At 40.2% G+C, this 26,586-nt stretch overlaps 1 protein-coding gene across 1 annotated transcript; it reads left to right on the top strand.

Annotated features, from left to right (window-relative positions):
• Positions 1–856: 856 nt before the first annotated feature.
• On the top strand, positions 857–23,484 carry MELK (maternal embryonic leucine zipper kinase; the record flags this gene model as incomplete). The annotated part of the gene is given in 18 exon segments (XM_084224936.1): positions 857–920; positions 1,207–1,292; positions 1,712–1,828; positions 2,359–2,502; positions 4,017–4,085; positions 5,177–5,269; positions 6,320–6,418; positions 9,248–9,316; positions 9,836–9,934; positions 10,950–11,036; positions 11,559–11,687; positions 14,213–14,219; positions 14,222–14,352; positions 15,003–15,228; positions 17,196–17,289; positions 17,723–17,891; positions 22,104–22,207; positions 23,307–23,484. Coding segments are annotated over 18 exon segments (1,965 nt in total).
• Positions 23,485–26,586: the final 3,102 nt, after the last annotated feature.

Here is a 26,586-nt window from a genome sequence, read left to right as displayed (position 1 = left end):
TACAAACTGTCTTGTGCTTCTTTACGTGCAGAGAGCAAAGCTGCCATGCTGCATTAATGAACCTGTTATCTATTAATAATCATCTAAACATATAACTCACAATGGAGACTCCCACCTGCCCCGCGCTGCTCCTGCCCAGACAGACACTGTGCCTCGGGTATGCCAGCCCCAGGATGCCCAGGAGCGGTGCTGGGCCGGGGCTTTGGCGGGAAAGTCCACGGGGAGCGGCGGGAGACAACACCTCCTCGGAGCAACGGCCTCGGCCGCCATCTTGCGCCTGGCGCCAGCCCCTGCGGCACGGACCCCGCTCAAGTCCCGACCGCTGCTCCTGGATACGTGCTTTCTGCGAGAAGCAAACGCTGCTTTCTGTCTTCGTAGGAATTGGTCTCGGCTGACGCCTTCCCCGTTAACAGCCAGCCGGCAGCAGATACTTCCCCACGCTGACAGCCCCCACTCCCTGCCGCCCTCCCTCTCTGTATACCCATGCCTTCCACGCCCGTTCCGGTTTAGCGGCGCGCGGAGATTGGTTTATCGATCCCGGCGGCCGGAAGCGGGACATTTGAACGGTAACGGACTCTCTAGGCTGCTCCGAGTGGAGTCGCTGCCTCGGGACTGAGTAACACTCGGGACGGTACCTGCCGGCAGCGCCCCAAGAAACGGCGTGGGACTCGAGGGTCTTCTGGCCGCTGCGACTCGGGTTGCTGGGGAGCCGTGACAAGTCCGTGGGAACAGCAGTCGCTCCGCCTTCCCCGGGGGCTGCTGCTGAGTTGGTTCCTGTGCCCGAAAGCATGAGCGCAATCTGCTGTCTCCCTTTGTAGGTGCTGAGAAGAACTGCCCGCGTCCTCCGAGTCGCAGAATGGCCGGAGATGACTATGAGGAAATTCTCAAGTACTATGAATTACATGGAACAGTCGGCACAGGTGGGCTCAGTCTGTTAATGCAAACAAGTGTGTGGGATGTGTCCACTCACCTCGATGTTTATCTGAGATATTAACTTACTTCTGGCTGTCTGTGGGTCATGTTTTCTCGATGTATTTTGCGGGCCACAACTGTGGAAGTGTAACTGAAAGGTAGTGGCAGCAATTGCTTCTTCCTCTGGCAATGATGCTACATGCTGTGCATGGTATTTGCTTCAGGGCGACTGAGATCAGGGTGAGAAAGCTTGTCACCACGCAGAGCTTTATACATTTCTGTTTCAAATTCTAGGTGGGTTTGCAAAAGTAAAACTTGCGCGACATCGTCTCACTGGTGAAAAAGTTGCAATAAAAATCATGGACAAGCTTGCTTTACAGGTAATCCAAAAGATACTTCAGAGGTGGTAATGTGCTGTTCCTGTGGAGCTCTCAAGAGCACGGGTGCAACCTGTCACTGTGGAAGAGTGGTAGATGTTGTAAACTTCAAAGGATTTTAATGGCATCATAAATCCTGTGCCCTCATGTGGAGAGGGCAATATTCCCTAGCTGTAGAACTGAGGCAGCTTTAAATATTAAGTAACTAAACAAACTACTGTAAGTCAAATGGAGTGCTGATGAGAATAGTAGCATTGTATATCTGCCCCTTTGGGTTTTACTGACCAGTGTGTGAGGAGGGCAGGCGAGCAGTGACAGAGCTGGTGCTGGTTTGTGTTTGAGCAGTTCTGATGTGCAGGCTTACTGTGAGGTACAGGCTGTCAAGCTACTTGGCAATTTCATACCTTGCTGTTATCTTTTAGGATGACTTGCCTCGTGTTAAATTAGAAATCGATGCCATGAAGGACTTGAGTCACCAGCACATTTGCCGGTTGTATCACGTGATTGAGACACCCAAGAAAATATTCATGGTTTTAGAGGTAAGGAATAGTGTTTCTGCTATGGCAAAAGTCTCTGGGTTTAGCCGTAGCAGTAGATGATAGTAGAGATCAAATGAAACAATTCTTAGAAAATCATCTCAATGAGGACTGTGTCCAAGGTGCTGTAGTTTAAAAATGAAGTTGATAATGTGTTCTGTCTCATTGTAAAAACCACTTTTCACTGTTTGCAATAAACAAACTGACTTTAATTCCCACCTCACACTCCAAGAAACAGTGCCAGCAGGATATGTAGGACTTGAGAAGTGACACTGAGTTGTCACGTCTTGGGCAGTTTCTGTCACCTGTGCTGGTAGTGTGATATGGCTGTGGGAAGCATCTGGCAAGGGTTGGGCTCTTGGTCTTGTTGGATCTGTTGGCCACTGGCCTGGGGCATGCCTGGGTGCTGCTGGGATTAAGCAGAGGGAAAGAAAGAGAAGAGTGCCTTCCTGCTGTCCAGTGCCCTTGTTCATGTTTATATTTCATGACTGTGTCCCAAATGTATTCTTTTTTTTTTTTCTGCTTTCATGCAGTACTGTCCTGGAGGAGAGCTGTTTGATTACATAATTTCTAAGGACCACCTTTCTGAGGAGGAAGCTCGCATATTTTTTCGTCAGATTGTTTCAGCAATTGCTTATGTGCACAGTCAGGGGTATGCCCACAGAGATCTCAAACCAGTAAGTCTGAACAGTAGTCCAACTTGTACAAATAATAATGAACATCCAATTTTATTTCTCTGAATGGAGCTGGTGTGAGTTGTCTTCTCTGTTCTCCTGTGCTTACAGCTCTTTAGTTAACATTTGCTGAAAAGCATTATTTCTACTTACTGCTTTGTTTCTCAACTGAGCTGGATGTAGCTGTATCTGAGGAAGGTTATTTCTCTGGAAAAGGAACAGAATAGTGCACTCCAGTTGAGAGTGGAGCAAACACAGATTTGATTTTGACTGTTAGGCATTTTTGCTATCCCCTTTATTCCAGCACATACCCTGGGAGACTTGTTATGGTTCCTCTCGATTATGCAAACTGTTCTGTTCTGGCATTCAAAGGAAAATGTGACTCCCACACTGTAAACAAGTAATGACAGAGGAGGGATGTGCCACAAGACTGATCCTGTGGCTTTGCTGTCACCACAAGAGTTAAGCATGGGCTTAGGGAATGGAAGCCTTGAGACTATTTCTCCTAGAAGGGGTTAGAAGTTTGCATGTTTAGAGACACTGATAACTGAGAAAAGCAAAATATTTTGGTACAAGCATTTTACTAGACAGCTCAGGCAATCTTGTCTCCAAAGAGCTTCTCTCCAAGTAAAGCCTTCTGTGTCTCTCTTGGAAAGGTTTGGATTGTAGCTGGAGACCTGAGGGATTCATAGGATTGGGAGATAACTTGTTTGGGAATTGACTTCTAGTGGCTTCTGCTTTTATCTCCTGTTTAAACCAGTGCCAGACCAACTTCTTCATCCAGGCACATCTTGGACCTCTCCCTAAGATGAGGCACCATAATGTTGCTGGGAAACTTGTTAGGCTCTTCACTTCCTTTTTTATGAGAAAGGAGTTTTTTTTAGTACCAGTCTGAATGTCTCCTGAAGCTTGTTGACTGTCATCATCCCACCTTCTGCTACTCTGGAGAGGTTGGTGCTGTCTTTATGCCCCCTTTGTAGGAATGAAAAGGCTGCTAAGTGGTCTCCACTGAAGCTTTCTCACCTACAGGCGGGAAAAACCATCTCTCCCTCAGCCTCTTCATGGAAAAAATGCTCCAGCACCTTGGACAGGCTGGTTTCCATCCATAGAGTTGTCCTCAGTTTGCTGTCTTTCCTGTGCTAGAGGGTGGGCAGAAACTGAATGTGCCATTCTCACTATGGTGAACAGAGGGCAAGTGGCTTCCCCCACTTTGCCAGCTCTGCTTCTTTTCACACCATCTGGGATATCACTGGTTACATTTTCTGCCAGGGCAGGCTGCTGCTTCACAGTTTTTGCTTTCTGTGTAGCAGTGCCCCAGGCCTCTCTGAGCAGATAGGAGCTTGTATTCCCTGTCTGGAATATAGGATATATTCATTAGCAACAGACCAAAATTTCCAGAGGAGAGCTTCAGGTAAATTATGGCTGGTAATGGCAAGAAGAAATAGGGTGAAAGAAAATGTGGTTTCTTGGATACCTGGCACTATGTAAGAATTCATTATCACTTTCTCTTTTACTAGGAAAATTTGCTGATTGATGAGGAACATAACCTGAAGCTCATAGACTTTGGACTTTGTGCAAAGCCAAAGGTAAGGGTGCCAGTTGCTATCATAGCCGAGCTGAATCAGCTACGGTGTACACATAGAAATTGCAGGCATGCCTTCAGGATGCAGTGCAGAGCCTTAATCTGAATTCAAGCAGTTGGTGTAGCTGTCCCACTGTTAATTGCTTAGTAGGGCCTTACCAGTGTGAGACAGTTTTTCTGCCCAGATTATCAGTTTTTCTCCTCTTGCACTTCATCTTTCACCCCAATATAAGGCACGTCTTGCCTTGTGTGTAGAGTATCTACTTCCACAAAGGCTTGCACTGTAAAGCTTATGTTGGTGTCCATTTGCCCCCAATAATTTTCAATGGCATGTGTCATTTTCGTAGGATTTGTCTGTGTGTGGAGATTGTGGATCAAATCAAATAGATTCCCCTTACCTTCATGAAGCCTCTGGATCCACATGGTGGTACTGAGTTGTTTAACAAATTTAAAGTTTGTTTCTATGTTGCTGCTCTGTTTGTCATCTTCACATATGAGATGGGTGCTGGGAAGAAGGAATTTAATGGAAAGAAGACCTTGCGGATCCAAAGTCCACAGATTGCTTTAGCTGAGTCAAGTTAAAGCGCCTTGCAGGAAATTGGGAGTATTAGACCACCATCTTGATGATACAATGTCATCTCACTCTGATCTGCTTAAAACAAAGCCCAGGCTAAGAAATAACACTTTTTTAATAAGGAAGCATTTTAGTGGCTCTTCATGAAATTATTGCCTTAAATATTGATATAAATATCCAACCAGCCTCCTGCCCAGTAGCTCCTGGATTACTGATTGCCAAGTTACATCTGTTTTCTTTCTGGTCACAAAGGGAAGTATTCCTATCACAAGAGGAGCTGCAGAAAAGGCTGCTGGGAGAACATGTGAAGGAGCAGCTTGGGATCTGAACATTTATAGGAGTCTCCTGGTCTTGGACAGTTTTTGCCTGGTGAAGCCATATATTATACCAAAGCAAAATGTTAGGTGACTGTATATAGACAGCATTAGAAAATGAAGCTTTTGAGGCCTCAAATATGTTGCTAGAAGACATCATTTCTGCTATGGCAATGCTTCCTTGTCATCAGTTTTGTCTTATTCTAGGGTGGCCTTGATTACCATCTGAACACCTGCTGTGGAAGCCCAGCTTATGCGGCACCAGAGCTGATTCAGGGCAAAGCATACATTGGCTCAGAGGTAGGTGATAAAATTGTGGTGTTTATTTTCCGTGCACACCCTGTATTTAAAGCTGGTGAGATTCAGATGTACTCCCCTGGTGTCTTTCTTCACTGTCATGTTGCCTCAGTGGCCCTCAAAAGCTGTGTGACTGAGAGTAGTCACAGCCTGGAATAGCTCCTGACCATAGGTTCTGCACCTGGCTTCTTCATCTCTGACTAATCCTTCACTGTCCCAGATTTTGCTCTACAAAAAAAACTGCATTCTACTACAATATTCCAAACAGCAATTTGTTCTGTTAATTTTCCAAATCTTGTTGCAAATTTCTATGTGGTCTCAGTATCTTGTATACTTTGCCTTTGAAATCTTCTATGAAAACTTGCTCTTTTTACTGTGCAGTGTAGTAAAATTAAAGAGAACAAAAACTGTAGCATTTATTCAGCTTTGATTCCATGTCTAGAACATTGGGGTCTGCTACATGCCCCTATCAATCCATTCAAAATGCTGCAATTTCAATTTCCTCAAACTTCCTTACTGTCTGTGCTGTTGGACAGTCAGTCTTTTTTCCTTTACCTCCTTTGCACCACTATCCCTGACCTCTAAGTCTTGCTTTCTTTTAGTTTTTCACGAAGTCAGTGCTTCTCAAACCTCCTTTATCTTTATGACTGAAGTGGGAGTTGATGTATGAGGCATGTAGACCTCATCACATCTATACAGAAAAGAAACAGTGGGACTTTAAAGCTGATTGTTACTGTACTGACAGCTGTCATAATCACAAACACTTTTGAGTACAAAATCCCTTCAGATGAATTTGATTTCCTTTTTGTCAGTGAATTTCTTGTAGGTTGAAGGTAATGCAGCACTTCGGTGACCTAAGGAAAAGGGTAATGGTTTTACTAGTGCTCTAGTTTCAGTGAATTGAAAATTGTGTGCTTTCACAAGTTCTGTCCAGAGTTAAGGAACCTACTTTCCACAAGTTTCATGTAGGCTTTGCCAAAAGGAGTCAATGTGATCAATCTCTAAGCCATTTCAAACAGATGAGGTTTGTGAACTCTCACTTTTACTTTTTAGGCAGATATTTGGAGTATGGGAGTACTGCTGTATGCTCTGCTGTGTGGCTTTCTCCCCTTTGATGATGATAATGTCATGGCCGTCTACAGGAAGATTATGGTAGGTATTGGTGGCACTAGAATACATGAGGAACAGGAATCACTAAGCATTATGAGAAATTTTTACTTTCTGATTAGAGAAAAAAAGGCTTATCTGCTGAATTTTGTTAGGTTTTGCTTCTCTTTTGATCAGTATTTTGTAAATTTGTTTCTGTTTTCCCTCAGCCTGTGCATTACTCTAGCTTGGTCCTATGATACAGTAGAAAAGTGAGTTTCAGGAAAAGCATTTTCTTGCTAGTGGGCTGGACTTTTATATCCAAGTGTTTTTCTGTCTTCTCTCTAAAAATTACTTAAAATACTCTTCTCGAATGTCAGTCACTTTCATGTGTAGGAAAAGCAGGATTCTGCATGTGCTATTATACTTTCCTCTTTCAAAAGGAGTTGAATAAATAGTACAATTAAGTCATTGATCCTTTTCCTGTAAACTCCTCTTGATGTGGCTAAACAGCTGTTGTTCCTCATCACATATGCATCTCTGCTAGCCACTTCTGAGCTGCCATAAAAATCTCTGTTAATGAAGCTTGGTCTGAGTGGCATGATGAACAGCGGTGTAGAGTAATGGCTTTGTATTCCTCTACCTCATTCTCCTCTCACCTCTTTAAAAAAACCCTCCTTGAGAATATTCAAGGACTACTTTGGCAGGGGGAAACTGACACTGGTTTGCACAGGAAAGGTTTTCAGGGTGCATAACAGTCTGAGCTCTATGAAGCACCTGATTATTTCAACAGAGTGTGGATTTTTAATCTGGAATTGGAGTACACTTGAGTACCTTGACAGAAGGAAGTACCTTGACTAGGAAGCTTAGTTTGAGTTATTGAAGATAACTTAAAAAAAAAAAAAAGGGAAAAAAACGAGCAAAGACTACCTAATACAAAGAGATTGTGTTCACATGAGCTGCCAGTATTTTACATGACTTCCCAACTTATATAGTAATAGAATATCTTGAGTTGGAAGAGAGCAAAAAGGATCATTATGTCCAAGTCCCTGCTCTTTGCAAGACTACCTGTCCAAATAATGCTAACAAGTACTTAGTTTCTAAGAGAAATTGCTATTAACTGTAAACAACAGAGTTGTTGAGCTACTTTTCCCTCTCTGCTTGTGGTGTGAACTGTGTTGATTGCCCAGAAGGTCAGAGCATGTTGAGAACGTGTCCACTTGTAAGCATGCTGTCATAGGATGACAAAACCCTTTTTGGTGCTCACTACACCAAGATGCAGAACCTGGTAAAGATCCAACTGCTTAAGGCATTCACTGAGCTGAGAACTCAGATGTGAAACGGAGATCTTAATTAGGAATATCAAAAATGATTCTGTGTTGTTAAAATTGTCCAGACTGGACTGGAAGTATAAACTGAGTTGTCTGGAGCAACGCAGTGTCTGCCAGTGGAATATGTTGAAGTGAGCTGAAACAACAAATGAGGTTTTAAACCTTAGTCTGGGAGCAGTCAAAAATTAATCATGTCACAGATGTTAAGATGCATATTTGCTATTTCTACTCTGAAATTGTTTTCATTTTATGTGGTTGTGAATTGAAAATCGTTTCAAATAAGGACACCCACTATTATGGAATTAGTTTAACACATTTTAAACCCTGAAATTTATTGTAATCTCATCTTGAACCTGTTGCTCCAAGTCAAATCTGCTGCTTGAATTTAAATAAAATCATATGCCTTACATGGAATGTTCTCTTAATTTGTGAATCAGTGGCTTGACGTTTTGACTGAAAAATTAAGCTGTGGTATAACTACTGTAAAAAAAAAATTACTTTCGGTATGACCTTATGTGCCCGGCAGATATCATAACCTATTTACCATGCAGTATTGCCCACAGTACAATAGATGAGAATCGCTCTTTTTTTATGTCCTGTTCTGTAGCATTATACTAAAGCCAAAATGTAGATTACCTGTAACTTAGTTTCATAGTAAAGCTATGTTATAAAACAGCCTACAGAACTATTAGTAAATAACTTACTAGCAGTGTCTGTAAAGATGTAACTGAAAGTCTTTAATCTGTGATGTCAACACAATACATACTGTACTTAGAAATGTGGCTGCATATAGTACCAACTGTTCTGTTATTAAGGCATTTGTTCGTAGAAAGAAAACTGCCATTACAAAATTATATTTATGTTACTTGACAAAGACTTTGTACTGATTTTTCTTTTTATCTTGGTTCTCATTCAGAAGTAAGTGATTCTTGATGGTGAATTTGGTTTGGTTTCTAGCTACTATTATGCCTCACTTCTGGGAGTTGTTTTTTCAATTTTTTTCTAACCAAAAATTAAAGCAAAACAACTGTAAACAATTGAAAAAAATCTCACTTGCTAGATCTGCAACCTTTCTCCTGTCGGCTATATGAAATTGAAAGTTTAGCATTAGATGTAACCTATTCAAAAAAGAATATCCTAATATCAAGGATGGTGTAATTTTACTGTCTGAAAAGTAGTGATTTCAGGAAATCTTCACATTGCAAAGTGCTAATATCACTCATTCATAATCCAGTGTGTTTGTACTTCTAGAACTTCAGTACAAAGTTGATAGCATGAACCAAGGCAATGGAGAAAGGAGCAGGTTAACTGCAAAAGTGGGTGGAAATGGAACTGTCACACAAGCAGAGTGGACAAAAACTGCAGCTGGTGATTCAAGCACTTTCCTTACTAATGCTGCTGGGTTTTAGTACTGCTATGACATTTATGCAAGTCATTCTTTAAACTAAGTTCGCATCTTCCCACTGTTCGTTTTTTTACAAAGTACACATGTCACTATTGTCCAAGTAATTTAGTAGTTCCTTTTGAGGTTTCAGTGATAGTTTTAAATCATCTTTTTTTGCAGAGAGGAAAATACAGTGTTCCAAAGTGGCTCTCTCCTAGCAGTAGACTGCTCCTTGACCAAATGCTGCAGGTAAAGGTTATTGTTTCTGTTCAATAGATGTATAAAGTACTGTGTAATTGGTTCAAAACATTACATCAATTAAATATTTAAAAAACATTCTGTGTTTAAATAAGAAGTTTAATTCTTACCATTTTTTTAAGAAAAGATTACCACTGCCATCAGCAAAAAAATCTTTGGGGAAAAATGTTTGATTTCAAAAATAATTAGCAAAGTTTACATGATTTAACAAAGTCTTCAAACCGCACGCATTTGGTTTTTCATCATGTGCTATAAAAACATACATTTGGACTACACCTAAGGAATGAAGCCAGTGCTGCATATCCCTGGGAGATCTGTTGTAGCTGTAGGTTCCATAGCTGCTCTTGACAGCTAAGATCTTTGAGTGTGAGCTTCCTTTTGTGAAGCTCTGAAAAAGTATTCGTTTGTGGTTTTGTCCCTAACCACCCTAACATTCTGGGGGGAAGATAAATTGTTTCTTCACTTTTTCTCCACAATTTAAGTATCACTTTGAGTTTTATGGCACACCAGGTCGACCCAAAGAAGCGGATTACAGTCCAACACCTGTTAAGTCACCCTTGGCTCATGCAAGGTTTTTCTGATGCTGTTCAGTGGCAAAGTAACTACCCAGTAAGTACTTTGGTCAGACAGATACAAAAGCATGTAATGTAATATTTGCTTGCTTACTACCATCCTCATAGTGTGTGGTACGAAATTGTTTGTTACAAGATGAACTTTAACATGGTTGTGGTTCTTTTCTGATTCTTTTAGCTGTCAAAATATTCTTACTTGGTCTTGATTTTTCTTGAGAAATTTCAAACGTGTTTTCCTTATGTTCTTCAGCTGAATATGCAGTATAACTGAATTCTCATCAAAAAGTGAGGTACTTCCACATATGAATGACCAGCTCCTTCCCTAGGCTGCTTGATCAGTACTTTCTTTAATGTGTAAAACACAAATATTCTGAAGGTCATGCTAGATGTGGCTATGGTTTATCTTGTATAAATGAAAATTGGAATCTTCAAAAATTCCAATTAAAGGAAATTTTAAATGTTCCAATTTTTAATTGGAAAATTAAAATTTCATTGAAGGAATAATCATCCTGTCTCTCTGTCACTTGTTTTACTTATGTGAGAGATGAACGCAGTATGGAGAGGAAAAAAACCAAAATAATCTGGCTGTCAGCAGAATGTGCTGAGAAGTTCCTGCATGTTGAAAGCCAATGCTTCCCATTGCCAGCAGATGCCACTGTTACCCTAAATAAAGACAGCTTGACTGTGCTCACATCATCAGTGCAACCTGGCTCTGGTAGAGATGGGCATGGCTCATAGCTTTGGATATTTATAGGCAGATGAAGGTGTACCTTCCATTCCAATAAAAATCTTACCAACTTTTGGGTGGCTTATTTGAATTTATAACATCTCACCTGTGAGGATTGAGGCTGTGAAGTTGTTGAAGTTGTATGACTTTTTCAGTCTGTTTCCTACAATGTTTAGCTGTGATGCTAAACATTTGAAATACAAAGTCAAAAATCATCATTGACTATTGACTTAGCCCACTGGGTTTCACAACAGTGTCACTATCAGATGTGGATTATGGGGTAAATTGAAAACCTCACATTTCAATATCCATTTTGTTGTTGCAGCTGGGACATCTTGATGAGGACTGTGTAACAGCGCTTTCTGTGTTTCATGAGCAGAGCAGGGAGACTATATTGCAGTTAATAAATGAGGTAAGAAGTTTATGTCAGTAATTTACAGTAATAAATATAGTAATAGAGTAAATAAATTTACTGCGTTATCAGACCAATACTTACATATTCCAAAGTATGATATTTTACACACATTTCAGATTTAAGGAGGCCCTGCAGAACTCTAGAACTCTAGAATCCGGCTGCAGCTTATAACTACAAGCTACTATTTGAGGAGATCAAATTTATTTCTTTTTCTCCTTTAATTGTGATCTTCATGTTCCCTAAATCTTACTGTTTGCTATATTCTACCACTATGGTAAAATCCTTCTGAATCTCTGAAAGTCAGAATAGACTTGTAGAAATATATAGTTGAACAACAGATACCATTTGCTGGGTTAACTCTTTGCTGAAATTACAGTTATGTGTAATTAGAGTTGCATATCAGGTAGAAAAACTTGTAGAGACTCAGAAATACTCAGAAGGCTGAGCTTGACTTGTACTTGTAATGTTTCCAAAGAGGAGATTAAAATACTTTTTCTTTCTTTCTCCCTGATCCCACAGTGGAAATATGACCACATGTCAGCAACCTACCTCTTGCTTCTATCCAAGAAGGCTCGTGGCAAGCGTGTTCGTTTAAGGTTTCCATGTCTAACAGAGCATGCCAGTACCGTGATGTCAACAGTCCTTGAGGTAAACTTGAGTTCAGAAGGACATCATCTTGCTTAAAATCCTGCTCTGCATTGGCAAAGCTCTGCCTGGAGAGACATTCTGGTGCTCTAAATCAGGAAGAGAACATGAGCCTGCGTTTAGCTCAGCTGGTTAGAGCAATGGTGATAATAACACCCACAGGGGTTTTGATCCTTGTATGGCCCATTCACTTAAGAGTTGGCTTTGATGATCTTTGAGGGTCCCTTCCAATTCAGAATATTCTGAAGTACACAGTCAGCCAAAGTCTTGGGCATTAAAGAGTTCAGTTGTCTCATTAACATGATTTAGCAAGCTAAGCTGCTTCTCTGGATTGGCTTTACTGGAATAGCCATCTGTGAGGATTTGATGCATCAGTGTCGCACAGAAACCCTCCTTGTTAATGGGCTCAAATCACCTCTTTTGTGGCCTGGATAATTCCAGATCTTGTTCTGTGATGACTAACTGCACTCTGTTTGTCTCTGTTTTTCTACTATGAGGGTTGCATTTGGTAAGGTAAATCTTTTGATACCTCATGATATGTCACCTGGGGAGTGTTCTCTGAGATGACATAGGCACTATGGGAGCTGGTGATCAAATTAGAGGGAGTCATCCCTTTCTCATCTGTTTCACTTGCTAACATAATCCTATAGAGGAAGCTGTTTACTTTGAGTAAAGGAAATGTGTTGCTGCTGTTTTTGTGGTGATTGGGATTCTGAAGTAGTTTTGTATATCTTAGGGGAATTTCTATTCCCGTAGTTTGGTAGTGATAGGGCCTTTTAGAACATGGCTAGAGTTGCTAAACTCCTTGTAATGTTGTATATAATATGCAAATATACGTGACGTCAGCGATATTAGTCTATTTGACAAATTCCAAAGCATTCAGTGGAGTTGCAGACTTGTATAACCTGCTAGCCCCTTGAGACAAAACGTCTGTGAAATGGTCTGAGTGTGCTGCATTCTGTGTTAGAGGCAAGCACTCAGAATAAATACCTTATGTGTGTGATTCAGTTGCGTGTGAATCGTTTCACTTCACCCATACAGCTTTTTTGACACAAGAATTCTAGGACTACTAGAGCTGCATAATAGATCATGAATCATAAGTGTTCCTGATTATGCATAATGTGATAATGGTGGGTTAGCCTTCTACACTATTGATGATTAAGGTGGAGGTTCATTAGGAACAGTTTTGCTGAACTGTTAAGCTACTTCATCTCTAGTGCTGTCCAAGGTAAATTGGCAAATGCTACTAATTAACATATACATTATGCCTTCCCAGATGATGGTGAAATCCATGTGTACACAATACAGCAATCTGTTGGTCCTCCTGCAGTCCTCAGAACACATTTAACTTGCCTGTCTTGTAGCTTCTAGATGAACATCAACTGAATTTGCTGGAACAAATTCAAAGCTCTCTACCTGGGCCTGCTCTAATGTGAAGACAACAAGGCAAACAGAGCCTTTTACTTAGCCATTTCTAAATCTGGCACAGGCTTGTACATATTATGGCTTGACTTCAAGCAGTTTGATATGGAAGCATATTGCAAAATAGTCGCTGTGCCATAAATCTAGAACACAGCAGCTGAGGTATCCTATTCATGCATTTGTGTTTAAGGGAATGTGATTTCCGCTACAGTATCAGCTTCTTGTAGTTAGCAACTCTCTGGTAAGGGCTTTTGAGTAAGGTATCATACAAGCTCTAGAGCTTATCAGACAGCTCTCTATTCCCGTAGTAATGAGAGATCTGCTCATTGTGATATCATTGATCATGGGGCAACAGAACGTTAACTACCAGAAAATAGGTAACTAAAATGTCATCTATTCCAGCTTCTTATAATGGTGTCCATTTCAGCCAAAGACTGACAAAATGACTGTGTAGAGTTTTGCTGTAATGATACGAAGTAAGTCCTTGGGAAGAGCTTCCTGCAAGTAGCAAAAAGGTGTTGGAGACTAAGGATGCTTTGATATATACCTGCTTGTATGTGGTGTGAACCATGAAGGTTTGCAACCTTGGCTGAAGTTACAAATCCCTTGATTTAATAACTGACAGGTTTTGGGAAGGGCGGAGATAAAGGGTTCCAAATGCTAGTTCAAATTAGTGTTGTGGATTCAGTAGTCATATGTTTTGGATATATGTGTTTACCTTTATCCAGCCCCTTTAAAAAGTTGCTCCATTTTTCTCTTGGATTCTTTTCAAATTATTACTAGGAATTTTGGTAAAAGGAGGTTGTGGTCGAAGCCTTGAATTCAAAGGTGGCTATTTTTGTGAGTTGCTTCTCTTCATGACCCTGGTCAAGAAAGATGATTTGGCAATGGTGCTTTGAGAATAGTTTCACATCTGCTTTTGATACAAATGACAAATCTACAACAGCAATATTAAAGTCATATTATAAAACCTAGGTCGCTATTATGGGAAATTTCATTATTAGGAACTTAGAAAGAAATTAGATTTAGACTTTAATGTCAGTCTTTTCTAATGAAATCGTACTTTTAAATGTGCAGTGGAATCTCAACTGAATATTTCTTTCCAGTCTGAACAAATTGTGAAGATATGCCAGAGTGCAGTGAAGTGCCATGGGCATTTGTATTCATGGAATTTACAGATACAGCTTCATTGTTTGAAGAATCTCTGTTAGAAAAATTTGATATAAATACTCATGGAATGAAGCAGGTGTTTGATATGGTGTTCTTAATCCAAAAGATCTTCTTTTCATTGTACATAAAAATTACTGGATATGTAAATTTTGGTAGACCCAAGCCTAGTGGAGTTACCAATGGAGTAAAAAAGTGTTAAATATATAGCTGAACAGACACTGTGCGTTCTAGCTGTAGGTAATTTGACTAAAACTTGAGTTTTGATCATCTAGAAAATGAGTAAATAAGGATTTTAAAACCAACAGAAAAAAAATAAGGTGCAACAGAGAAGGTCTCAGACCTAGGCTAGAGCTGGACAAGTCTCTGAAGAAGTGCATCGTCTCTATATGGGACAAGAAAATCAAATGAAGCAATTAACATTTTACAATTAAGCCAAAGGGAAATTACTAGCTGTGCTTAGATGAGCTGGTGAGGAATAGCCCTAAATGGAATGGGTAAGCTAAAGAATTTAGAGGAGCTGGTAAAGAAGCAGCAAATTACTTGCAAACCTTATGAGCAAGTTGTAGAGGGAATCAGAAGTATTCAGAAGTTTTTAACTATTGCTCTATAGTCAAGCATTGTATGATATTTTTACCTTGCTTCAGATTTTCTGTGTCTTTAATGTTCTTGAATGTGATCAGAATACAGCAAACGATGGCTTTTTTCTTTTTGTTACATCTCTTGTAGCATTCGAGGCCTGATGCCCAACTGGAGGATACGGAATTCACACTGTCAACTCCAGTGACAAGAAAAGTGGCATCAAAGAAGCATAAAAACAAAGAGAATGTTGAGACAGTGTCAGCTTTAAGAAATGAAATTCCCTTTGTACTTCCTGCTCCTAAGACTCCTCTTCCAAAGAGTCAGATTGAGACACAGGTACAAGCTGTTCCCCTTAGGGCACCTGCTTTCAAAGGTATGTAGAATGTAAATAATAAAAGCTTAGAACATATATGTTGTTTGGGAATCACTGAAACTCATATATAAGCACAGTATTTCTTCATCCAATACATCTATTCTGGAACACTTAAATTTTTTTCCCTATGTACCACCAAGTTTCTTCTAGTACATCTGGTAGAGTGCTGCAATAGTTTTAACCATCCATCAGGGCATGTTAGTTATATTGGAGCTCACAATTAATATGTGTGAGCCCCTTTTGGTTACCAAACAAGGAGCCAAGCACTGTGTTGTTAAAGCTTGCACGTGGTTCCATGACAAGCTTCCACTTGTCCATGAAGGCTGAGATTGCAGTTTCCTCAATACTGTTTCTCCTTTGTGATTACCTTGAATGAAAATAAAAGCATACTTTTAAAAATTAAAGCATACTGCTTTAATTGCTGATTCTAAGAGAAATCTAGATTTTGGATTTCTTATGGTTGCACATCAGTATTTTCATAGGGGCAGTTCAGTATAGCAGTGAAAATGCTTCTGTTAACAACATGTAGGTCTTGCAGCTATGCAATAGACCACAGAAATCTATATCAATTATGTCAGCTTTTCTGAGTTACCAGAATTTTCTGTCATTAGCCTGTCTAGTTATGTACATATCCCATATGTTCATTATCATTTAGTTCAATGATTACCATTACATTTTTGGTATTGATTCTGTAAATGCTAACTCTGTCCTTCAAATGCCAAAGGCTCCTTGCAATAGGAGGCTCTTTCATTTCAGGCGCTAATAAGCATTGTTCAGGAACAGTAAGTTTTTGCAGGCTGATTCCTCCTATTGAGGAATACGGGATTTGGAACATACTATTTAGTGAGATCATTCATAAAGAATAGCAATACAAAAACTACTTTATGAGTTTGCCTTAGGATTGTACATAACTTGAAATGTCTGACATCTGTGTATGTCAAAAAACAAAAGAGATACTATTCAAAATGGGAAATGTAGAAACACTTCTAGCTCATTTATTTAGTGACATGTCTGAGGATTAACCAAAGAAAGCTAATTCTTTGCTGCATTGAAAGATGTTTGATTTAGGAAATAGAAAAGTGGAAGAATCCACTGGAAATCTTGAGGCTGTTTGTCTGGAGCCAGGTGCAATTCTGTAGAGAACTGAAACTTTGAACATTGAAGTTGGTTTTAAGTGGGACAACTTATTTGCTGACTGTTTCACTTGATGTCTTCTCCTGTGCCTTTAAAACCACGTTCTGCAGACACTGACTTTTTAGACCATTGTGTGGCATGTACATGGTATATTAAACAATGTATTTTATACTATTTTTATATTATTTTTATACTACATAATATACTATTGTATATTATGACTATATAAGCTTACACCCTTCATATATATAATATAATATATAATATGTATATATATTTATTTATTTATATTTTATATAGTTATATATTTATATTTATATATAAATATATAAGTATATAATTATGTAATATTTATATATTTATATATAATATATAAATTATATATAATTATATATAATATAATTATATTTTTATATATAGTATATAAAAATATATATATATAATACATAATATACTATTGTATATTATGACTATATAAACTTACACCCTTCATATAAGGCGAACAGATCACTGAAGAACACAACTACTCAATGCAGTGGATTGTTCCGTATTTATTCATGGACAAGCAGCAGAGCAAGAAAGCAATTCTAGTCCTCAAATTTCTAATATTGGACTGCAATTGTTACTCCTAAGGTTTGAGTTGTAGAGCCCCAGGGAAATCAGTGATTTGTAGAGTAGAGGTAGTATTGAAAACATATTTTATAATTCCCAAAATACAGACCTGAGGGTCCACTGTTAGAACTAAGTTACTAATAATGAGAGATCATCAGTGAAGAAAAGAAAATCCTTTTACACAAAGACATATCTGGTTTGGCTTGGACATTTTCTTTCAGAGACTCAGTTCACTGCAGTCACCCCAATTAAGCAACCTGCTAACCCAACAAATGCAGATGAATTGGCAGCAGCTGAGATTCTTCCTGAAAGAAGGTAAGTGTCCAATTATTTGTGTGCATTCCTGATTTGGAGCAGGACTACCTTAGTCCATGCGCTGCCTGGGAAACCCTGTTACAACAGCAAGCTGCTATTCCTATTCTTTCAGTAAAAACCTTTCTAAAACCTCTTTTTACAGTCACTAGGAAATAATGAAGGTAGAGAAAAGTTTTAAAACTATGTAACTCAATATCATCTATTTTCTATGATGTAGATGCCTTCTTATTCCAGGTCTCCGAAGGACTGCAATTTCTAGATGCATCTCTGGGTTTAAACTTAACAAACTTTCAAACAGAAACTCCTATAATACATTGCACTTGATTTCATTTTCTTTGTTCTATCATGTCTGGTAATATTTTAGTGACATCTTTGAAATAATAGGTTTTTAACACTGAGGGAAAAATAACAGATTAATTTGTTCATGTAACAGGTGTCAGTCAGAGGAATTAGATCTCAACCTTGCACATGTGGATAGCAGCCAAAAGAAGAGAAAAGCTAAAATATTTGGAAGTCTTGAAAGAGGCCTAGATAAAATGATCACAATGCTTACACCAAGCAAGAAGAAACGATGCACTAGAGATTGTCCAAGGAAACTTAAGGTATGGTTGCTGCAAAGCTCTTACATAAAGCAAGTATTATTATAATATTAAGTAAATATATTAGTTATGTATTAATTGTGATCTTACAATAATTATGATTGAAAACATCCAGTAGCTTCAGAAATGGTTTTGTGAAAGCTTCTGTGACCTGTCTTGCCTGAATTCTACAGTAAAGTGCTCTTACAGTATTGCTGATAACAAGACAGTGCTCCAGTTAGCACATTCAGTTCATCTGGGTTCAGGCAACAGATCCAGGGAGGAGTTTGGCCCTTGCTGCGTATAGCCCATCTAAACCAAATGTGAAGGAAGCAGCATGGTTTGAAAGGAGAACTACTGGCTAGTTTTTAATCATGTTATTTGTATAGACCTTGCTCACTAAAAGCCTTTTCTCCTTCTACTGGAGAAAAGGCACAAAATGTGCACAGCCTTGATGGCCAGTTGTGACAGTGGGGTGAATAAAAAGAGACAGTTAACAGGCTGTACTGAACAGAGGGGCTGAAATGGACATAGTTGTGGCTTCAGAACCATCTACCTACAAAGGATACCACTGAGCAGGAGAAACCTTGAGCCCTTGTGACCCACAAAAACAGTGCTCCAATTTAACTTCCACACTCCAACATTCAGACTGAAAACACATATTATCTAAAAAACCTTTAAAGGTTTTAAATGTCCACAGGCAAGGTTACCATAAAAAGAAACATTGAGTACTTGCAGTGGGTGACTATTAAAGGGCACAAAGACACCCATCTGCTAGCCTGATAAAGAATCACAAGAAGTTTGCGGCCTACCAGGTGCTAGGATCCGTGATGTTGCTGAGAGGGTATCCCAACTTCTCAAGAGCATGGACAGCTACCTGCTACTACTTTATCATGGGTAAAAAATGATGCTGCAACCCAAACAACAGACAGGATCAAGGAAGACTATTAACACCTGGTGAGGCAGGTAAAAACATTGGTGCCCAAGTCATCTTCTCATAATAAGAGAGAAGGGGACAGCCAGAAGTAAATGCATAGTGCAGTTCAACATCTGGCTTCATGGCTGGTGCCATGAAGAAGGTTTTGCCTTTTATAACAACGTGTTGTACTTCAATGATTGTAGCCTGTTAAGCAGAGATGGGATGGATCCACCTGTCTAAAGCGGGCAAGAGAATCTTTGGCAGCCCCCTGGCCAATTTGGAGAGACAGACTTTAGACTGAAGGACTCAGGACTGGGGTTCAAAATAGTGATGCTTGTGCCATTACTTCCTTCTTGATTAGGCCATTGGTGATTAGGTCATACCAACCAATGCAGTGACAGATATTTCTTGGCTGCCTCTCAAGGTGAGGATCAAAGGGGCAAACCGCGCTGAGAGTGTCCATTTCTGTTGTGATTGCTCATACACCCGTTCTGTGCAACTCAATTGCTTGGTTACATCTATAAAATGCCTGGACACAAACATGTACAGCATGGGCAATGAACAAGAACTAAAAACTGATGTGGTCACAGGGTCATGATCTCAGTGCAATGAACAGAACATGGTGGAATAGTTTATGTGACTGAAATGTTGTCAGGGATGGCCAAGTCAGTGTGATGAGGGAGTGGAGTTGCTCATTATGTAAGAGACCAACTGTAACGTACTAAGCTCTACCCAGGGTCAGGTGAATGCGGTGAGCATTTAAGGGAAAGATTAAAATAGGTGACAGTGTTGTAGGTGTTTACTATAATCCACCTGATCATAAGGGAGGTTGATGAGTCTTTCTGTGGACAGATGGAAGTACCCTCATGATTACAGGCCCTGGTTCTCATGGGGGCCTTCAACCACTCTGATTTGTTGGAGGGACAGCACAGCACAGCATACACAGTCCAGGAAGTTCCTGCAGATTATTGAAGATAACTTTTTGACACAAGTGGTGGAAGAGCCAACAAGGAAAGGTGTTTTTCTGGACCTTGTACTAACAAAGCAGGAGGGACTGAGTGAAGATGTGAAGGCTGTAGTGACCATGAGATAATGGAACATGGGATCTGTGTGGTGGAAGCAGAGTGGTAATAGGACTAGAACCGTAGCCTTCTAGAGAGTTAACTTCAACTTCTTCAAAGATCTACTTAGAGGAATCCCATGGGATGGGGCTTCAGAAGAGACGGGAGTCCAAGACAGCAGGTCAGCAGCACTTCTTCCAAGCTCAAATCCAATAACTTCTTTATCCCTGTGATAAAGAAGTTAGGCACAGGGAGTAGGAGATTTGCATGAATGAGCAGGGAGCTTCTAGAGAACTTCAAATGGAAGAAAGAAATTTATGATATAAGGAAAAAGGGACAGGCCATGTAGGAAGACTAGGTATGTTGTCAGAATATGCAGGAATGCAACTAAGAAGGTTAAGGCCCACTTGAAATTGAGCCTGGCAAGAGATATCAATGAAAATAAGAATGTATTCTATAAGTACATCATCAGCAAAAGTAAGATAAGGGAAAACACAGGGATGCTGTTGAATCAGATAGATGTTCTGGTAATGAAAGGTACAGAAAAGGCAGAATTACTGAATGCCTTCTTTGCCTCAGTCTTTAAACTCGGCTGATCCACTTGGAAGCTGTGATGTCATTCAAGTGGGAACTTGATAGGCTGGAAAGCTGGGCAGAGAGAAACCTAAGCAGGTTCAGCAGGGGCAACTATAGGTCCTGTGCCTGGGGAAGAATAACCCCAAGTACCAGAACAGATTGGGAGTGACCTACAAGAGACTAGCTCTGTGGAGAAGGACCTAGGCTTGCTGGCGGATGGCAAATTGACTGTTAGCTGACAGTCTCCTGGGGACTAGGAGGGCCAGTGGGATCCTGGAATGCATCAGGAAGAGTATGGCCGAGGGATCAGATCCTGTCCCTCTGCCCTGCCCCAGGTGAGGCCACACCTGGAAAGGTGTGTTCAGTTCTGGGCTCCAGATTCAAGAAAGAGAAGGACTTGCTGTAGAGGATCCAGTGGAGGCCATAAAGATGATTAAGAGGCTGGAGCATCTCTTAGGAGACTGGGAGCTGAGCCTGTTTAGTCTAAAGAAGAGAAGGCTGAGAGGGGATCTCATCAATCCTTATAAATACCTCAAAGGGGTGTCAAAGGATGGTGCCAGACTCTTTTCAATGGTGCCCAGTGATAGGCTGAGGAGCCATAATATAACCTCATGTTCAACTTCAACACGAGGAAGAGCTTCTTTACATTGAGGGTGGCAGTGCACTGAAACAAGCTGCCCAGGGTGGTCATGGGATCTCCCTCTCTGTAGACATTCTAAGCCCACCTGGATACATTCCTGTGAAACCTGCTTTAGGGGACCCTTACTTGATGAGGGGATTGGATTGCATGATCTCCTGGGATGTCTTCCAACCCTAGGATTCTGTATACATTGTTCAAATGCAACTTAAATACTTCAGAAGCTATACAAGAAAAAATTTGTACTTGAATCCTTAGGCAACATGTTTGAAAAACATAGTTACCATGAAAGAGGGCAGGTTGTTTATGAAGGCATAAGCAGTTGTGTCAAAGCCAATGATGTGTCCCTTCAACTGAATGGCTGCTGGGATACCTACTACACACTGAGAACTGTCTGTCAATCATGCAATTCAGGACAAGATATTGGGCTACAAACCTGACCAGCCAATCAGACAGGAGTCTAGACTGTGCAAATAATCCAGGAAGCTGAGCAACTGGAAGCTGGATTTGTTCTCTAAATGCCTTTAGGCTCCTGCCTCAGTTTCTCTTGTCTATAGTCCATGCAAAATTCCTGAGGCATGTCTAGAGACACTGGGCTACAGTACAGCAAGACAGTGTAACAATAGTTATGTCAGAGTTGTGTACATTTAAATCCAAATAAAGACCACAAGAAGCACTCTTCTACTGACTTTGCATCCTCAAACTATGTTAATTTTTCAAGTTTTTTTTTTTTTCAGTCTTGTCTTCTCTCAACTGCTTCTGTGACTTCAGAAGCCAGATATAGGACATGTTGTAACCCCTCTTCTTTATACATGAAAAGTTACCTGCTGCATTGCCTGCTCCTTGTTATCAGAAGCACTCTGTCTCAGCTTTTGGCCATTTCCCAGCTCTGGACCATACAGCAGGGTGATATTTTGGGATGTTGAAGCATTTGTCACCATGATCTGAAACTTCCTTAATGAAAACTTTTTGCAATGTCTTCGGTTTTAGGAGAGAGATTTTTATTTTTTTATTCCTTGTATTACTTTTAATGTTACTTTTAGGCACACTGTAACATTACCACCACTCATCTGCTGAATCCAGACGAACTGTTGAATGAAATAATCACTGTTCTTTCAAAGAAGCATGTGGAATATGTTCAGAAGGGGTAAGTGTAAAATATGATTAGTTCAACTTGTGTTTGTCTAAATGGTTGCCACTCCAGTCCTTAAAAAACAAACTATTTAAACATAGTTTCTTGACTCTATTGTAAAATAATCTTTATAGAAAGTGTACAAAGCACTAAATAAATATGTGCAACAAAACATGCCCAAACAGTGCGACACTGTTAAGTGTCTTCTAGCACAGTTCTTTCACCAACAGGTATAAACCAATACTAGCAGGGTAATGCTTAGGAAAAAAAATCATATCAGCTATCTCATGTGAAACTTTAAATACCAAAAGTTGGTTTAGGTACAGTCACATGAACAAATGGGACAATTTTGGAAAATAGTGTAGATACCTTTTAACTCTCATTCTTGCCAGTTAAAAGACATTAGCCTTTAGGCAAGAGGTCAGTACGTTTTAAAATGTGTGCAGAAGACACACAGCTTTTTGTGGATTATTTGAATTTGTACTGTTTACTAGCTACACTAAGCTACAGATTGGTTAGATTGGATCTTACTTTTGATCAAACTAAAAGACTATTTCCTGAGTTCCCAATGCATGAAATAACCATTTTGCCTGCTTTTCAATATGCATTTTCTCAAGTTCTGGAGTATTACAGTGTTGGGTATTGGTAGAACATCAGAGTATACATCAACCTCTGATGCATTTCCAAACTCATAATATGGAAGGATGCTGGATTGCACAGCAGGACCTGCTTCCATTGTAATCGTTCAGACTCTGCATTCAGTTTTTCCTATTTTCACACCAGCTGAGCTGCAGCCAACAAAAAGGAGAGTGTTCTTGTCTAGGAAAAACATGGGAACTTTCCATTGCTCCAGCTCTGAGGAGAGGGGCCTTTGGCTAGCAGGAGTTCTTGTGGCAGTGTGGGACATTGATGCTGCATATTGGTCCTAGGGCATAATAATAAATATGGTGCCCTGAAACTAAAGCTTTCAGGCGACTAAATTGTGGACTGTTTCACAATATTCTGAACAGCAATGGGGTATTTTATTTAAAGTGCTTCTACTGATTTAAAATAGCATTGCAAAACAAATATGAAATGGTTCAACAATTATTCTGTTTTCCCTTCTGTTTTACAGTTATGCCCTGAAATGTCAAACACGGTCAGATTTTGGTAAAGTAACTATGGAGTTTGAGTTAGAAGTATGTCAGCTCACTAAGCCTGAAGCAGTGGGTATCCGGCGACAACGGCTTAAAGGTGATGCGTGGGTCTACAAGAGGCTGATAGAAGACATCTTATCTAGCTGCCAAGTGTGAGTGGCAGAGTCTTTTATCACGATGCTTTAGAAAGGTCTTTTCAGACAAGTAATTCTTTCTCACAGTCACAGCTATATGTGAAAAATCTGTCGTCTTGGGTTTTAACCATCCCTCCTTGTACATATTCCTTCTGTATGCTTCCTTTACTATTAGGTTTGTAATAAATGTTCTGCAACTGCAATTTTTCAGAAACAAAATTCTGTAAGCCGTTCCCTTGCTTACATACTCCCTTTTCACATATGTGGGTTTACAAAGTCCTTGTTTTATGTGCTGAAGCCTATTGTGGGATGTCTTCAGTTATCAAGTGCATGGTGCACAGTAATAGTCATTTGCATAATTCTCTTCCTGTCTCTGCTTAAGTAGGATTTATTGAGATCATTAACTAAGTCACAGCTGTGGTTCCCAGAGTTGCACAAAATAGGACGGGCTTCAGTAAATGTGAAGTCAAGAGTGCTAGGATTTGAACTGATCCCATTTAAAGCATTGAGGTATCTTGTATGAAGCCTCAGTAATGCTTAACAAGCCTGTGCACTTTCTGATGCTCATGTGTTAACGTGATGATAAGAGGATCTCTGAAGAACACCACCGCCTTTGAACTGTTCTGAATGGAGAAGGCATTTGTCAGCCAACTGTCTACAAGAAATTCAGTAACACCTTTAAGAGAATTTAACCACTAGAAATAAAACTAGAAATATGCAGAACAAAGCAAGAGCATCTAAGAGTTGGCTATGGGGTTGCTAGCATATCTTAAAAACAGATGTATATCTCCCTATGCTTTTTCTGGGTGTTGTGTGGAGCATTTAATTCTGCCTTTAGTTGTGCTACAGCAGAAACCACACCAGGCCAATCCCAAGCAGCAGCAGCGGGTAAGACATGCCGAAGCCTTTCTTTATACAATGACATTTAGTAATACCTAGACAAGTTGACAAGGTGCTGAAGCTTTTTCTTAAACATGAATTTGCTGCCATTTGCTGCATGTAAACCCCACGTTACTGCCCCTCAGCTAAATCCTGAGGCACATCCACCAAAGGGTTGGGTGGGTGAAAGGGCTGAGCATTGCTGGAAGCTTGTATTGACAGACATGAGATCTGGCGGCTAATGAAAGCTGTCTGCTTGTTCTCTGTGACAATTACCTCAGGAACTGCAGGGTTATTTTGTCTGTATCAAGATAGAAATATCCATCAATTTTGTTTCCAATGCCAGGTTGTCCACTTGCTGCTTTATAGACAGGTAAAGGAACAGAACATTTTTAGCGGATTTCAAGAAAAAGAAATGCTGGGAAAGAGGGAGAGCAAAGAGAGAACTGCTGCTCCTCGAAGTGCTTCTGGTCAAGAACATTTTAGGTGCAGAAGGGACTAGTAGGAAAAGCAGGACAACATGAACAATGCCACAAACCCACCAGAGAGATAGTAAGAGAGGTAGTAATGAGAGCCAGGGGTGGCTGGTCACATTAATTGATAAGAAGGTGTGGAACATGATCATGTTCACTTTGGAAAAGTTATCTAATCAAGGACCTTGTCAGATGGGATACTAAGGAAAAGTCAGGAAAGAGAAAGGGAAAGTCAGAAATTAAAACTGAGGGATGTAAATCTGACAGGCAGTCCTGCAAGAAGAGTAGAACTTGATGGTTATGATTCCCTTCAACTTGACACATTTTATGTCTAGTCTGTTAGAAAGACAACAAAACAACCCTGTCAATCACAACAAGTGCAGCGGCTGTGGGGAAACTGCATCAAAACAGAACTCTGCACTTAGTGAGGCTGGAATCTTGAGGGTCTGGGGTGTTGAGAGTGCTGGGGCAATGGTGTCAGCTGATGGGGTAATGCACAGAGGGCTCTGTGCTGGCTATGCCCTCCCCAGCCCAGGTCTGTACATGTATTCCCCAGCAAACAAGAAACTGAACTGGCAAGAAAGTGGGAGGCCTCAGGTCTGGGCAGGGGTGTCACAAGGGCAGAGAGTGGGTGCTTGTTTTGAGGGGGGACACAGAAGCCTGGAGTGTGCCCATAGGCCCGTGTGCATGTGCTGCACGCTTGCAGTGAGCACCACCACATTGAACCAGATGGTGAGCAGGGGACCCGTATGGGGTCAGTGTGTCAGGGTCCAGAATAGGTTCTGGGGTACCCTTGACTATGCCTGTGCTGTAGTCGGCAACTATGCTCTTGACATTCATTAACTGCTAGTACTGAAGAGAGAATGGTGATACCATTCCTCCTGCTAGTGCAGGAGATCTCATATGTAGTGTGCGACTGGCACATGAATTTAAAGATTTGTGTTGGTAAAAGCAGAGCTAGCCTATTTTTCTAATAAATTGGTACTTAAAGATCCACATCAGCACTCAAATACTTTCAGTATTCCCAGCTGCAATGTGACACTTCTGTTTGGTTTCTGCATGCTGAAATTTGAATCTGCTAAATATCAAATATCAGTTGGCAATCAGCTAAAACTGTCAGTGGAGCAGCTGAGGGTTCTAGCTGATGTGTTATCTGGAGTGCTGCAGTATCATGTGAACTCTGATTTTCCTTGCTTTCTTTTTTCAATACAAACTTCTCCTGAAGAATTTGGCTTCTACCTGGAATTTGATGAAAATGAAAAAAGGATAGAAGATGGAAGGGCTGTGAGAAGGAGGCATATTGACAGCAGTTTCGCTAATGAATAGCATGACATGTTTTAAATCACCAGTCGTAGTCATAAAGCACAAGGGCTGAAAAATTGAAACATTTACTTGCTTTTGCATTTCTTGAGTTTTAAATTCAGGAATGACTACAGAAGTATCCTGTAATACCCCAGCTGCTGCTGCTCAAAAGCACATTCTCTGTGTGTAACTATATTCTCCCTATGGTGACAAAACTGATGTTGTAAACAGACAAGAAGTAATTACGATGTCTTGTATGTTCTTTTTAAGCTAAAGACTGCTGATTTGATTCACATTGTCTTGCAAGCTTTGATGTGTGAAATAAGGTTCTTCTTCATAGACTACCATCCTGACTTTTTTTACTAATATACCTTGCTGTGAATGCATAACATTTGGTGATAGGAATTATAAAACAGGCAAGAAACAGGAATCATGTATGCCTTTTTTTTTAAAAACCAAACTTCTGCTAC

Source organism: Fringilla coelebs (genome assembly GCF_963513975.1).
Source record: "Fringilla coelebs genome assembly, chromosome: Z".
Classification (NCBI taxonomy): Eukaryota; Metazoa; Chordata; class Aves; order Passeriformes; family Fringillidae; genus Fringilla; species Fringilla coelebs.
This window is presented reverse-complemented; position numbering and strand designations above follow the sequence as displayed.